General features: G+C 58.4%; 1 protein-coding gene across 1 annotated transcript in view; it reads left to right on the top strand.

Moving 5' to 3' along the window:
* Large1 (LARGE xylosyl- and glucuronyltransferase 1) overlaps positions 1 to 14,543 on the top strand; it is a 339,499-nt gene that overhangs the window by 261,493 nt on the left and 63,463 nt on the right. Inside the window, exon 7 of the mRNA XM_004623936.2 lies at positions 12,686 to 12,790. Within this exon, the coding sequence (XP_004623993.1) occupies positions 12,686 to 12,790 (105 nt within the window). The remainder of the gene's footprint in view (positions 1 to 12,685; positions 12,791 to 14,543) is intronic.

Below are 14,543 nucleotides of genomic sequence, written 5' to 3'. Positions count from 1 at the left end.
TCGCACCCGCGAGGGAGTTTTCTTCAGTGACCACCCAGGGGAGTGAATGTGCGCACACTCACACACACGCGCGCACACACCCCGCCATCAGTGGCGGCCAGTGGTACTCCACAACAGATATTCCAGGTCACCCCCACCCTAGTGACAGCCCCCATCACCGCCTGCCATAACCAGCACTTACATGTCATTGTCCTAGAGACCCTGCCACCCTGGGGTGGGGCTCGGTGCCCAGCTGTGGTTGGTCACGTGTGCCGGCCTCTTGGTCACCAGGGCGCGCGCTCTGCCGCGGCCTCCTTGGCTGTGTCTCCTCCGAGAAAACCTGCAGCGACTTTTACCCAGTTGTCAGTTGAGTGACTTAGCTTTTCTCATTGATGTGTAGGCACTTTGCATGTTCTGGACACTGGGCTTTCACCAGTTTTATGTGCTACGAACAGTATCTCTCAGGTTTTGTCGCATGCCTTTACGGCGTCCTGAGATTCTGAACTGCAGTGTAGTTGACTTTGCCAACTATCTTTATATTTTTTATATTGTTCTTATATTCAGTTTAAGAAAATAACCTTTAACCTGGCTTAGTAAAATAACTATTTTATTCTACATTTTTGAAAGCTTCGCCTTTCACAATTAATTTCTGCGTCCCATGGAACGGATTCGCGTAGGAAGCGCGGATTAGGGCGACAGGCTCGCTGCGTGGCGACCACGTGCTCCCGCGGGGGCGCCCGGTTCTTGGGGTTGGTTGTTGGGCCCCCGCCCCCGCCCCGCAACCCCGCGCGGGACCACGCGCCTGTAGCTTGCTGCACCCTGCGCGAAGCCTTAGGGGGGCTGCTGGTGCTGCTCCCCTCACCCGTTCTCCTCTAAGAGTTTGGTTAATAGAGGAAACAGGATCACAATGCGTGGTAAATGTTTCACAGTTTTAAAAATTGCTTCCACTAGTAGACACGTGGCCGTTCTTCTTAAGTCCTCGGTGATCTCCTCGCGCAGCGCGCAGCTCACCGAAGCGGGCTCTTTCTGAGGCGGTTTTCGAAAGCTTCACAATCTTCCTGCGAAGGTGCGCCGAGCGCTCGGGGCTGCGGGGCCTGGCGCTGCCCGAGGCCACGTGTTCGCTCCTCTTGCCTTACCACCTTTGGGTTGTCCAGACTTTCATTCCTCGTTTCGGGTTCAGCCTCTACTAGGTTAAAAGTGACGTGCGAGGAGTCTCGGCCTGCACCCGGCAGGTCTGAAGTTCGTGTCTCCACTTCTTCAGCTCTAGCGTGCTGCCTGTGATCGCTTTTGCCAAGTGGCTGCCCATTATCTGAAGTGTCCTCTTCCTAGTCTATCTTTCTCATAATTTAATTAATGAGATGCACTGCTACGTTCTACTTCTCATGTTCCAAGTTTCCATCTGTGTCCTTGCCCTTTTCTGTTTCTTTCTCACCTCTGGTGCTTGCTTCCCCAGGATTACGTTCCCTCTTCCTGATCAAAGCTTCCAAAGTCTCCCTGGCAAGCGCCTGTCACTAGTAAATCTGGTTTGGATACAATGAAAATGTCCTTATTTTTCCGTGCTGAAGGTGGTTTTCCCGGGGCCTGGACTTGGACAGTTCTGTCCCCAGGAGCACAGCAGTGTTGTGCCACTGTGCTGAAGCCCACGTATTCCTGCAGAAGAGTCAGCTGAGAGCTGGTCCCGCTTCTGCTGCTTGCTCTCCTTTTCAAGTGTACCCAGTCACTTCGGACCGTTCCGTCGTACTTTCGCTGTATTTTTGTATGCCCTATGCAGTTACCTGTGTGTGCTTAATAAATGACAGTGAAATGTGATGGCTTCGAATACGTTGCTGGTTAGCCCCACTCCAGCGCGAGGAGCTGGCCAGTCTGGTGTGTGCTTTGGCCTGGATACTGGGGTTTTCGGTGGTTCGTCCCCTTCGCTGGCAGGTTAGTGGCTGCTGGAGCCCAGCCCTGGGCCGTTGTGCGTGCCCAACGGGGCCTCCCCAGTGTCGAGGCATACTTCCAGTAGGGAGCCTGGCTTCTTCCCACAAACAACAGAGAGAAGCAGAGAGAGGGAGAAAAGGCAGGTGTGAGGAAGAGGCGGCGGAGGAGACACTGACCAGAAGTCACGCGGCGTCATTCTCTCTCCATCTGTTCCTTGGAAACAAGTCACTGAAACAAATCCTTCAGCAGGAAGAGAGCCCTGCTTTTCAGAGGGGAAAGAAAAATTCAGAGCCGAATTTTAAAGTCATATTTCTTTCAATACTGAGCAGATTTTCCTGAGTTCTGCGCCCTGTACAATCCTAACAAGGCTTTTGGATCTCGTTCTCATTCCTTGTAACTCCCACCCTGTAGACTGCAGCTGCTGCTGTTACGCATACGTGCTCCCTGGACGCTTACTTCTGGGGATTCCTGGAGGTCCAGCCACTTCTTTGTCTTTGCTTTTGCCAGGGGAAGACCCCACAGTGGTTTCCAGGCTGACAGCCTTGCCACGAATTCTGGCCCACGACTAGCTGAGGGTGGCGTGGAGCTCTGAAGTCTTGGCCAGGACCGGGCCATGCCCCAGGATGCAGGGCCGACTCGGAGGAGCCTCCCGTCTCCCTGTGAGACTGGCTCTTCCTTCCCACCCACAGGGCTGTCCCCAGGTCTCCTCTCCATGCTGCTGTCCTCTTCTGTGCTTTCCTTGTGGAAACCAGTGTCCGTGCCACTAGACAACGGGCTGCTCCACTTGCCGCCCTTGTCACCCTGTTGCTGTTCCTGTGGCCAGGCGGGTCCCCTCTCTGCCCAGCCCCCTGCACCCTCCCACGCACACACGCTTCTGCAGACCTGCCTGCTTATGACTGAAGCAGCATGTTAGGTTTTCCATGACAGGCTTTTTTTTTTCTGGATTCTTGTCCTCTGGAGTGCCAGACACGGAGATGCCCAGAGAGCTCTTTACAATTCTGAGTTCCCTGGTCCACCCTAGAGTTGGGAAACTGGCAAATGGGACACGCCTGAGATTGAGCCAGGTGCACACATTTCTCTAAAGCCTCCCCAGAGGCCCCCAATGCTGCGTGTTCAGAGCTAATTATTGTAATGAAAACGTGGTCTGGAAGCAGTGCAAACTCAGCAGGAGAGCTGAGTCGGCCCACAGAGTGGGGACGGCGTGGTGGCAGAGGCAGTGGTGTTTCGTCTTCTCAAGCCCTCCCTTTTGCCCTCCGCGGCTGTGCACAGCTTTATGGAGTGGGAGTGTCAGTTGCCCGCGTCGCTCCGTGCCTGCAAGGCCCACTCCTGCACAGTCATGAGCTCCCCCGAAGCCCGGGGCATCCAGAGAGCTTGGCGTGACCTCAGAAGACCCGCATGGGTCGCAGCCCCGTGTGCCCCCTGGGAGCAAGTGAGGCTGGCACCACCAGTCCAGCAGGCCAGGTTTGAGCCCTGGTTCCAGAGCACATCTGCTGTGTCCACAGGCAGCAGGGTGCAGCTTCCCCTGCCTCGATTTCCTCCTCTGTTGACAGAAGGTAATAGTTCCTACCCTCTCTGGCCCTCGAATGCCTTGGCCGGCACCTGGCCCTGGGGGACATTTCTAGTTTTCATCTTTGCCGCCCTGCTGTGGCTCTTGAAAGCACGAAGGGTGAATAGGGCGAGGGGTGTTGTCCTGTCCTTCTGCCCAGCATGTTTGATGTCCTGGCCTCCGAGTACTCGTGGAGGGTGGACTTCAAGCTCGAGCCCCCCATCCTCTCTAGATTTAGCTCCCAGTAGTGAGAGTAAAGCTTCACAACTCTCTGGGCGACTGGAAAGCATCTGGCGCCGAACTGGACCCAATCCAGACGTGCCCTCGTCCTTGTGCTGTGCTGCAGGGTTCATCAGCCCCATGCAACAGAAAGTGAACTGGAGCTCAGAGAGCCGAGGACGAGGACCCTGCAGGACTGTCCAGGTGACTGGGACCACGTCCCTCTGTCTACGCGGTCACCCTCTTCCAGGGCATTCTCTGCAGGGACTGCTGCTCAGCCTGGCCCAGGTGGCTGGCCACCGCCTGCTCTGCCTGCCAAGCTCTTCCTCATCCCTTAAGACGCGACACAAGGACCAGGCCCAGGGTGGCCTCCTGGGCCCTCCACCAAGGAGAGCTGTTCTGCCGCAGCGCCTCCACTGGGCATTGTGTGGGGTTCTTCTTGGCGCCCTGGTCGCCCCCACTCATTTCACACCCCTGAGCCTTCTGTGCTTCCCTGTACTGTGCCTGGGGCCCGCAGCTGGTCGTGTTCAGTCCACACAGCCCACTGCACGGCCTAGAGGCTGGTTGAGGTGCGCTGACTTAACAGCAGAGGTTGCGTCCAGAAGGGCTGCAATTGGCACATCGCTAAGCGTGTGTGCCTTAAATCTAGTGACACTGCGCGGGTGACTTTCTTCCACTCGTGGAGGGGAAGCGTGTGAGCACACCTTCAGCCCGACGCCTGGCTGTCGTGTAGCTATAACTCCCAGAGCACGGTGCGCAAGTCCACGCGCTGCTGGACACCAAAGTCTCGTGAATCGCCGAGGTCCGCCTCCGGCAGATCCTGGTCCCCAGGCCGGGCCGCCCTGTGTGGCTGCTTCTGCTTCGTTCACACCTGGCACGAGATTTGAAAATCAGCAGAGGTGCCGGATTGCACGAGGAGTCCTGCTAGCTCAGGGCTGCAGTGGCCCAGGAACAAGCTCTGCAAAACGATCCCCCAGGAGGAGGCTTCGTCCCAGGTGACCGCCCAGTTGCCGTCAGCCAGGAGAAGCACCCGCGAGGTGGAGCCAGCCGCTGCCGGGGCTGCGTTCCAGCAGGCTCTGCATTTCCGTGATGCCTTTTCATCCTGTGACACGCAGCAGAAAGTTAATTGAGGCGGAACAGATCAGGCACGAGGTAAAAGCAGAAGAGGACATATTACACGACGCTGAGGGTTAGTCCACACTGGGAAGAAGCACAGAGCTAGAAGCCCAGGCATGCCGGAAATTTATTTTGAAGCTGCTTGAACAAGGCTGTGCCCCAGATCTGCCTGTCCCTAAGAAAACTGGAGAACAGAGGCAGTTAGGCTGCTCCAAGTCCTTGTGTCTAGGGGGATGTTCGGAACTCACGGGAGTGGCGATCGCGTTTACGTCTTGATCAGCCGTGGCATCCTTGTAAATGACAGCCAGCTGTAGAACCCTAGCATGTCCACGCTCGGAGGCCGTCAGGTCATCGTGTGGGAATATCCCCCAGAAGCGCGGGGCTGGCGCTCAGGTTTCTGTTGGATGATCGTGCTGCTGTCTGTGTGCACCGTGCAGGCTGTCACGTGGCTGGCCGTGGCGTTGGGGGAGAATGCAGATGACACAGGGCGCCCGCACAGGAAGTGTGGGTGCAGCTTCGGGCCAGGGTCCGAGTCGTGAGCCCTGCTTCCTGCTAAGCCACACCGATTTCACCGGCCCAACACCGCCTCCCGAGAGCAGAGCTGGTGCTCGTTCTCCGGAAGAGCAGGAGCACGGATGGCCACCACATGTGGGCTGCCTCTCCTGGCTGTCCCACCAGGTGGCAGTTCTTTAGCAGCTCACACTGCTGAATCTTTCTAGAGACTCCAACTTAGCCATCAGAGAAACAACTCTTTCCATATGCTCAGTGTATCTAACACTTACATAGAGCCCGGGACTGCAACAAGGAGAAGAAATGACCTAGCTGGGCTTGGGAACAGCCCACCACCGCCCTGGAGAGCCGGAGGTCCAACCGGTGGCTGCAAGGCTGTGCGGACATGGGCAGCCACAGGGAGCCCCCCCTGCCGTGCGTCCATCCACCCATGTGACCAAACTCCCGCAGAGCCAGGAAGTGTCCGTCGGCACCAGCCCTCGATGTCGCAGTCCCCTTTATGGACTTGGTCCTACAAAATGTATTTGTGCTGCTTGACACATAGCAATCACACGTACTCGTGGGGTGCAGTGTGACGTTTTGGTCTAACTGTACAACCTGTGATATCGTAAGCCACCAGGAGAACGCGTGTGCGTCACCTTGGACCCTTCGCTCTCAGTTGGGCTCATTCGGAACCCTCTCCCAGCCATTCTGGAGTGTGCAGTTGCTCTTGTGGCCAGGTTAGCTGCTGTGCTGTCGTCTGAGATGCTCTGACGATCTTTACTGGAGGCGGGCTTGTCTCTGGCTGGATCTCAGCAGTGTGCGCCTCTGGTAGGATCGCCAGGTGAGCACGTCTGTGATCACTGCATTTCCAGGACCCGATGCCGCAGCAAAGAACACAGAATAGAGGGCCGGGGAGATGGCTCAGTGGAATAAGCGCTTCCCTGGCAAGTGCAAGGGCCTGAGTTCAATGCCCAAAAAAAAAAAAAAAAAAAAAAGAGTAAGGTAGTACTCGGTGGGCCTGATAGTTCAGTGGACTAAAGGACCTGCTCAGGCAGAGGGCAGGGACCACGGTTCGATCCCCAGTGTGCTGTGTGGGCCCTGCCCCCAGGGTGTGCTGAAAGGGTGAATGAGACTGGGCATGGTGGCGCATGCCTATAATCCCAGTGCTTGGGAGGCTGTAAACAGGAGGGTCACTACGAGTCTGAGCTATGTAGTGAGACCCTGTAGGGCCTGTACTTATGAAACACTTTAAAAAGAAAAAGAATGAGGAAGTACCCATTGGGATGTGAACTGGGAACTTTCGTGGCTGGCGTCCGCAGCACACGTAGCTCAGCCCAGGTGTGCGCTTGGGTCAGAACACATTTCTGGGGGCAGGTGCTGGGGTGGTGCTGGGGTGCTGGGCTCCTCTCTGCCTCGACGGAGGGTGGCTTGTTAGTGGGTCTGATTTCTGACTTGTGAATCGGATCTGTTGCACTATCTCAGCTGCTACGGTTCATTGATTAAACATAATTCAGTTTAAAGCACCGCCACTATGTGCTCAACGCTGAGCAGGAGTGACATGGGGTGCCTGGTGCTTGTGCTTCCCAGAAAGGATTCAGAACGGTCCAGGCTCTTGGGCTTTGGGAGAACCTGGGGGGAGCTCCAGGAGGCGAAATGGTCAGAGGAACCAGAAGGCCAAAGTCAGTCTGGGTGATCTTAGCCGGAGCCCAGCAACGCCCAGGCGCCGGACGGGAGACAGCAGGGTGCCAGCCTCGTGGTCACGGCGCAGTGGAGGGCCTGGCTCTCAGGGTGGGACTCTCTTTTCCCTGGCTATCGTCGATTCCCTTCACTGCTGTAGCTTTGTAAACCCTGCTGCTGTGGGCCAAGATGGCGGGTAACTCGGTCGCTCTGGGGAGACTACAGAGATAGGAGCCCTCGAAGAGGAGACCAGCGGCAGAACACGTGCAGGTGCTTTCAGCAGCCGGAGGCAGCCTGGCCCTGGCCCACCGTGAGGCTGGAGAAGGGAGAAGGGTTTTTAAAAGCTCTCAGCCTGCAACAAACCACAGCTGGAGATCACACAAGAAGAAAAATCGAACAGCCCTGTGTTTACAACTGTTGTATTTATCAACGCATGCCTGCTGTATCTAAAGAGTTTCAAGCAACCTGTGGGGAGAAAGGTTAACAAGGATTCTTGAATTCTACATGATTTTTAAAGTTGAACTCTGAGCTTCCTGGAAGCCAACATTAAAAAAAGGTCTACTTGGTCAGTTGGGAAATTTTTGTTCCAAAAATGACAAGTTAAAGATCCTTTATAGAAAACTCAGACCTTTAAGGGTTTTATGCGTGGAACAAAACGTTGTGGTGTGGATTTCCCACCTGTGGCGGTACCCTGTTGATGCTCCGAAGGCCTCAGACTCCGGAGCAGTTCTGAGCCGGTGTTCGAATGCAGGTCAGTCACCCTGCTTTGTGTCCTCTCTGTCCTGTGGAGCCGTGGCTTCACTTGGGCTTTGAAGGAACCGAACCAGGACTCCTAAGGGTGTCGGCCCAGTGTCCGCTGGACAATGTCCTCTGCCACTTTCCCACAAACAAAGCTGGTGTGTCAAATCTGCAACAGACCTTCCCCGGCCCAGCTTCCCCGTGAGTTCCCCGCTTCCATGTGCAGCCTCCCCACCGGCCCTTGCTCAGCCGTGGGAAGAGGTCTGGGCTAACTTCTTGAAGCAAGAGAAATGAGGCTCCGGTGAGCAAAGGCAGGGCCCACTGACCTCAGCCACCATTGGCCAGCGCCTGCCTGCCCTCCTGGGGTCCACGAGGAACTACCTCATCCCAGGCAGCCTTTCCCTGCCACGCTGCTGACCCAGGGCCTTTCCCACATCTGGCAGTGACAGCAGCATTCGCACACAGCCCGCCCCTGCAACAGGAGCGCTGGGCCTGCCCAGTCCTGTGCCCAGGCCTCTGTCCAGCTGCCACTCCTCGGCTGCATTCTCCGAGCAAGGGAGGGCGTCCGTCGTCCACAGACGTTGCCACGGCCATGCAGCCACCAGGCCCTGCCCCTGTGCCGTCACCTCTGTCTGCCCGTCCTGCACACTGCCCCCGTGGCTCTGCATGGCCTGGCCACAAGACGGACTTGGGAGTGGGTGTTTGGTTCTTTTTCTGTTTTGCTGCAGCTCTCAAAGCAGCACTCAGCACATGAGCAGCACCTGTCAGTAGCTGCCAGGTAGACAGTATATGACCACTTACGGCATTTTGTTTTCACCTTTTAATAAAGATTAAATACCACCCTCTTCACTTTCAAGCACCCTACTTCTATAGAAAAATAAAACAGCATAATTGGAGAATACCAGTACTTGGTGCTTCACATACCAGTACTTGGTGCACGGCCTTCACACACTCACAAGAACAGCCAGAACGTTAGACACCTTGGTCTGAGGCAAGACTCTGACAGAGGAGGAGCAATCAAATAAAATGACAGAAGTTTTCAATGAAAATCAAAGAAACTCATAGCATAAGTGAAAACAACACACATCTTAAGATTTTTTTGAAACAATGGAACAGATGCTCCCAACCTCCAGATAGAAAGCTGATACGTTATCCAGTGCAAAGAACTAAAACCTAAAGCTCAGAAACCAAGTGGCTGGGCGCAGCGTACACGTGTAAGGCTAGAAAAGTGAATCCTGAGTGCAGCCCTGGCCCCCCTCCAGAGCTTGTGCACCTCGGCAGAAGGGCCTGGGCTCCCTGGGCCTGGGTGGGAGGAGGCGGCCTGGGAGTGGCATGGGTGAAAACTGTCCCCAGAGTGCATCTTTAAGAAGAGCCAAACCCAGGGCTGGCCAGGTAGCTCCTTGGGTTAAAGCGCCAGACACAGGGGCCAGGTTCAATCCCTGGCATGCCATGCCAGCCCCGCCCCCAGGGCATGCTGAGACGGCAACTGAGACTGGGCGTGGTGGCACTCGCCTGTGATCCCAGCTCTTGGAAGGCTGAACACAGGCGGATCACCACAGTCGGACCTAGTAGTGAGAACCTATAGACCCTGTACTAAAGTACAAAGAGCCCAACCCAAAGTACTCAGAGAGGCGGTACCTCTGCCCAGAAGAGGCCATGTGAGGGAGAAGTGGCGGCCGCCACGCATCTGTGTGTCCCGGGACGCAGCGGCCTCAGGTGGCAGCGTGGAAGCTCTGCCCTTCTCTGTGATCTCTTCCTGTTTCCCAATATCAGAGACTGAGAAGGAGAAAGCAAAGACTCACAGGTGGACTCAGCAGGAGTCTGCAGGGCAGGGCTCCAGCCCATCTGGGGCATCTCAGGCAGACGGGGCCGTGGCTGGGGCCCCTGGACGGTCTCCAGGTCCCTGCAAGCCCAGCCTTGCTGCTCTGCCCCCTAGTGCCCTGGGCAGGATGTGCCCTCGCCCGCTCCTGGAGGCGCTCCCACGGCACCAGCGGCCATCTCCTTGGGGACAGGAGCACTTTGCTTCTGACATATTCCTAACCCTGAGTGCGCTCGCTAAACTTGAGGGTTCAAAGGAGCAGTTTATTTTCACCGGTGTAAGTCACAGCACATACTGACTACCCTCCTCAGGTATGCCCCGAGTGGGGCTCTCGAAGGGATTCTGGGGTCCCCATGTTTACCTGGGAAGATGGGGAGCCCTATTCTCAGGCCTTTGGACAGAAGCAGGCTCGAGCTTTGTGCTACCAGGCTGGGAGCCATTTCCTTGTTGCTCTGTGGCTTTGTGCAGTGGCTCCCTGGGGCGCCACCCACTGAGCTGCATCCCCGGCCGTGCCTAGTTGTTTGCTGAGGCGCAGTCCTGCTGAATTGACTGGGCACTGCCCCCAGCCTCAGTGAGCCACTGGGATTCCAGGTGTGCGCCAGCCCCGTGTCCTCGTTCACTGTTCTCCCTGCTCGTGGCTGGGATGGGGAACAGGCAGCAGAGTGGCCCCCCTCCTGGGTCCTGCCCTTCCCTTCCAAAGCAGCAGCTGCCTTGAGCTGAACCACAGGAGAGGGACTGGCAGGAGCCGGGAGAGGGGCGGCTCCAGCCTGGAGGTCTGGGTAGTGACACCCGGTGAGTGTGCGGGCTCTGTGGGCTGCGGTGGTGTGTGAGTAGGCAGAGGAGACGGCTTCATTTCCCTAAGCTAGCAGAGCCTGGGGACAAGGGTACCGAGATTCATGAGCCAGGCATCGTGGACAGCGGGCACAGAGCCGTTCGTGCTGCCACAGAGCCTGTGCAGTGACTGCGGAAGGTGAGGCGTGCAGCACTCTGAGCAAGGCCCCAGGGTCCCCGATTCCCTGGTGCCACCTCCCCAGGGGTCCCCGAGGTTGCCGCCCAGTAGCTGCCGGGTGGGAGGAACTGCTGCATGGGTCTGGCTGGGCTTGGCTAGGACCTTGGCAGGTACCTGCCTCGCAGAGGCCTTCACCAGGAGCACGGGGACTTCTGGGGAGGAGGCAGGATGCGACGGGGGTGGGGTGTGCACCCATGCACCCCGTGGAACAGGTTCTTCTGGGCCATCCCTTGAGCGGGGACACGTGGCCCATGGCTGTGTCTCCTCCCCTCACCAGCTGCCTCCACCCGCCTGACTGTGTGTTCCCCCAGGAACATGTTCTAGAAGGTCTGCTTCCTGTGTGGGGCTCCCACACCGCACCGCTCGGCTCCGTCCCTCCCAAGCCCGCCAGGCCAGGCACTCGGAAGAGCTGCCCCTGCACTGGCCCCCGCGTGTGAGGTCACTCAGCGTGAGAGAGCAGTCTGCTGAGCTCACCGATGTCAAGGCAGAGAGGGCTGAGGGACGCGCTCAGGGCCGCAGGAAGGCTGCGGGCGGGCGTTGGAGCTGCTCTGGCCCTGGCCCTGGACGCAGACATCTGCAGGAGGCAGCGCATTGGGCAGGGAGCCCGGCCAGTTGTCATGCCCATGCAGGGGGCCAACCCTGCCCGAGAGCAAGCCCCACCCCACCCGGTGCAACGGCAGGGAGCCCACTGTGGAGACCACAGGGGCCCTGTAGCTGCTGCTTTGTGCTCTCCCCACCAGCGGGGACCGGAAGTGCCGTGATCACCGTGCAGGCTGCGGAGCTGCACAGCTTCCAAAGAGCAGTGGCTGAAAGGATCCAGCCGCCACAAGGAAGGCAGCCCAGTGCAACTCAAGAGAAGGCTCAGAGTCTTTGTCTTAGGGTGCCGTGGTCCCCGAAAGCCTTCCTTCTCACCTGGAGTTAGCAGAGCACACAGGCCAGGACAGCCCAGTGTCCACTTTGAGGCCAGCTGCATGGGACTCGATTGTCCCCATGGTCCCCGCTGGGTGGCCCTTTTGGCTGAGGGATTCTGGGCTGTGGACGGGACTGTGCACAGCAGGAAAGTGGGCAGTGGCAGAGTCTCTCTGAGGTCTACATTATGTATTTGTGCTGGAGTGATGATTTTAAAAGGAGCTCAAAAATTGATCAAATCAGTCACACCAGTCCATGTGCCATCCTTTTGGGGATTGTTATCACCCCGAGGCCACCTTGCATCACCCAGCAGGTGTGCGAGGCCGCCTCTGGCTTTCCTTGCCCGCCACTGCACTTGGGGTTGGTCTGGAAGTCTTTTTTTATTCTGAAGGGCTCTGGCTGCAGAGCGGACCCCAGGGCTGAGGGCAGGATGCGTAGTTGTGAGTCTCGGCAAGCAAAATGTCGGCCTCCTTTCCCTGTATGTGAAATGCTGGTTTATAGTGCCTGCCTCATGGTGTTGCGGTCAGCGTACGCGGTGTGTGTCCAGGCAGTGGAAAGAGCCTGGTGTCAGCCGATGGGAATTCACTCCCTAGAGTCAGGCAAACCCTGACCCTGCAGGAGTCTTGGCTCCTGGCGGCGAATGCCACTGTGGCATCCCAGGAGAATACCTGCCACAAGCTGTGTGCCTCGGTGGCCCATAGGAGGCCATGGGATCTGACGCTGTGTCAGGGAGACCCGAAGGCCACGGTGCCACTCACCTGAGATGCCAAGAGACGAGGCAGCATCGCAGCCCTGGGAGGCCGGAGGAGACCTCCCCTCTTCCAGCCCATATCCCGGGCAGCAAGAGTGTTGGCACAACGCCATGGGCACAGGATAAGCACAGTTCAGAGGGAAACGTGGTGCAGGGAGCAGGCGCATTTTGAGCCGCTGGGCAGGGGTGGCTGTCCCGTGGGTCTCGCCTCGTCCGTGCAGGTCACTGCTCCCCTCTGACATGAGAAGGAAACCTCACAAAGCCAGTCAGTGAGCACAGAGTGGGAAGCACTGGGACCAGGCCCTTGAGGAGGAGCCTCCCGAGTCCTGGGGCTGGCCCTGCGGAGCGGGGGCGGGACGCGCGAGAATGTGGTAAGCTCGTGCAGGGCACACGGGGCCAGGCCCGGGCACTCAGCGTGCGGGCCTGGGTGCCAGCGTGGGACTGCCACCGTCCCTGCTGTGCTGATCCCGTTTCTGGGCTGCTGCTAAGACTGCACTCTCTACTTCACAGGGCAGCAGGTCCTGGGCTTGGTGGAGAACCAGAGTGACTGGTACCTGGGAAACCTGTGGAAAAATCACCGCCCATGGCCGGCGCTCGGAAGGGGCTACAACACAGGTAAATCCAAGGTGCTGCGGGCAGGGGGTGAGTTGTGACAGGGCCAGACGTGCCTTGCCTTGGAGAGAAGGTGGGCGACATCGAGGTCCTTTCCTAGCTGGAGCTGGCACGTTGGCGAGCCCTGGCCCCTTTGCCTGTGGTTTCTTTGACCGTTGATGTGCGTTGCACAGGCGGCAAAGCAGCCACGGCTGTCCCGTTGTCCCAGCAGCGTCGGCTGATTCTCCTCAGCCCGCTCCTGTGTGCTCTGGTCTATTGGGATCAGGCTCCTCCCATGTGGGTCCCAAGAGTGTGCTGGGGACACGACAGTCCCCAGGGCTCCTAAATCTCCAGCTCCTTCTTCACCGGCTGAGGTCACGTGGCCATGTGCCTTCCAGCCCCAAAGGCACTGGGCGCCAGCACCCCACCACATGCCCGTCGGAGCAAGGGCAGCACCTTTGGCAGAGCTCTTGGCCCTTCCGACACACGGCCCTCAGACACCCTGTGTCTGCGCAGGGTCCTGTATTCCGCTTGCTGCGGGTCCCTTCTCTCATCTCCACCTGCTTTCCAAGTGCTCTGCCCAAAGGCTGTCCGGTGGCCACACCGCACTGTGAATGGCCACTAGAGCAATGTGGCCTCTGCCCCCACGGCCACATCCCTGCTTGCTGGTCTCTTGAGGCCTCTGGGTCACTCGCCCCCCTTCCAGCCTCATTGCCGTGCAGGGGAGCTCTGTTCTCCAGGGAAGCAGTCTCAGGGTCTCATCAGGGTTCTAACCTGGAGCCCAGGAGCTGTGGGGAAGCCAGGGACGGCGGGGCCTGGGCCTGGGGACAGCAGCCATGAGATGCTGTGAAGGCCAGTTCTGGGAGCTGGTGGTCAGAGCCCAGAGAGCTCAGGCATGAGCACAGCGGCCCCGAGACCACAGAAGGAGGCGGTGGCCGTGCTGTCTGAGCGGAGCGCTCAGAGAGGCCACATGAGATCAAGGAAAGGAAGCCCAGGGCCCGTCCCACACAGCCAGCCGAGGCAGCAGGAGCCTGTGTGACACTACCCTGGGAGGGGACAGTGCTCCACGGATGGTAGTGGGCGACCCCGCCATGTGGAAACTGCACATCCCAGCGCTTCTGCTGGCCCCACTGTGTCTGGAGTCTGAGGGGTCCCGGGGAACCCCGCGGGGGCAGCTGAGCAGGGCAGAGGCTGAGCTCCCTGGCAGGGAGGGAGGCAGCACTGCGGTCACAGGGCGGCGCCTGTGGCCGGCGCATGTCACCCAGGCACCAGGCCCCTTGTGGGGCAGCATCAACCTCGCGTGACCCCGTGAAGCAGGCGCTGTGCTCTCTTGGACCAGTGGACACAAGCCCTGAGAGCAATGGCCTCGCCTCGTGAGTGAGGCAGCCTGCATCTCTCCCCAGAGCTCCCTCTTGAATGGTCGCAGCTTCTGGCTTCAGCTCTTTCAACAAGGCGCCTGGCTCCGTGGTGGTTCTGGAGCAGTCTCCAGGGCTGAGTGAGGCACAGGTGGGCCCGCAGGGTGCAGACACGGGGAGCTATCTCCCAGTGTGCGTTAGGCAGGCCCTGGAGAGCCCGCGGTGGCCAGAGCGAGTGGCAAAGCTCATGGCCCCCACGTGGCAGGGCTGGCCACCCAGGCTTGGGAGGTGAAGGGACGCCTCAGAGAAACCCACTGCATGCATCCGGCCTCTGTCTCAGCTTGCAGAATAACAGGAAAAGCGCACACAGCGCCCTGAGGAGCCGGAGCCAGCACCACGGTCACCAGCCTGTGAGGGTAACT

The sequence above is a fragment of the Octodon degus genome, unplaced genomic scaffold (assembly GCF_000260255.1).
Source record: "Octodon degus isolate 3935 unplaced genomic scaffold, OctDeg1.0 scaffold00004, whole genome shotgun sequence".
NCBI classification, from domain to species: domain Eukaryota; kingdom Metazoa; phylum Chordata; class Mammalia; order Rodentia; family Octodontidae; genus Octodon; species Octodon degus.
The sequence above is the reverse complement of the archived record's forward strand: the minus strand, read 5'-3'. Positions and strand labels throughout refer to the sequence as shown.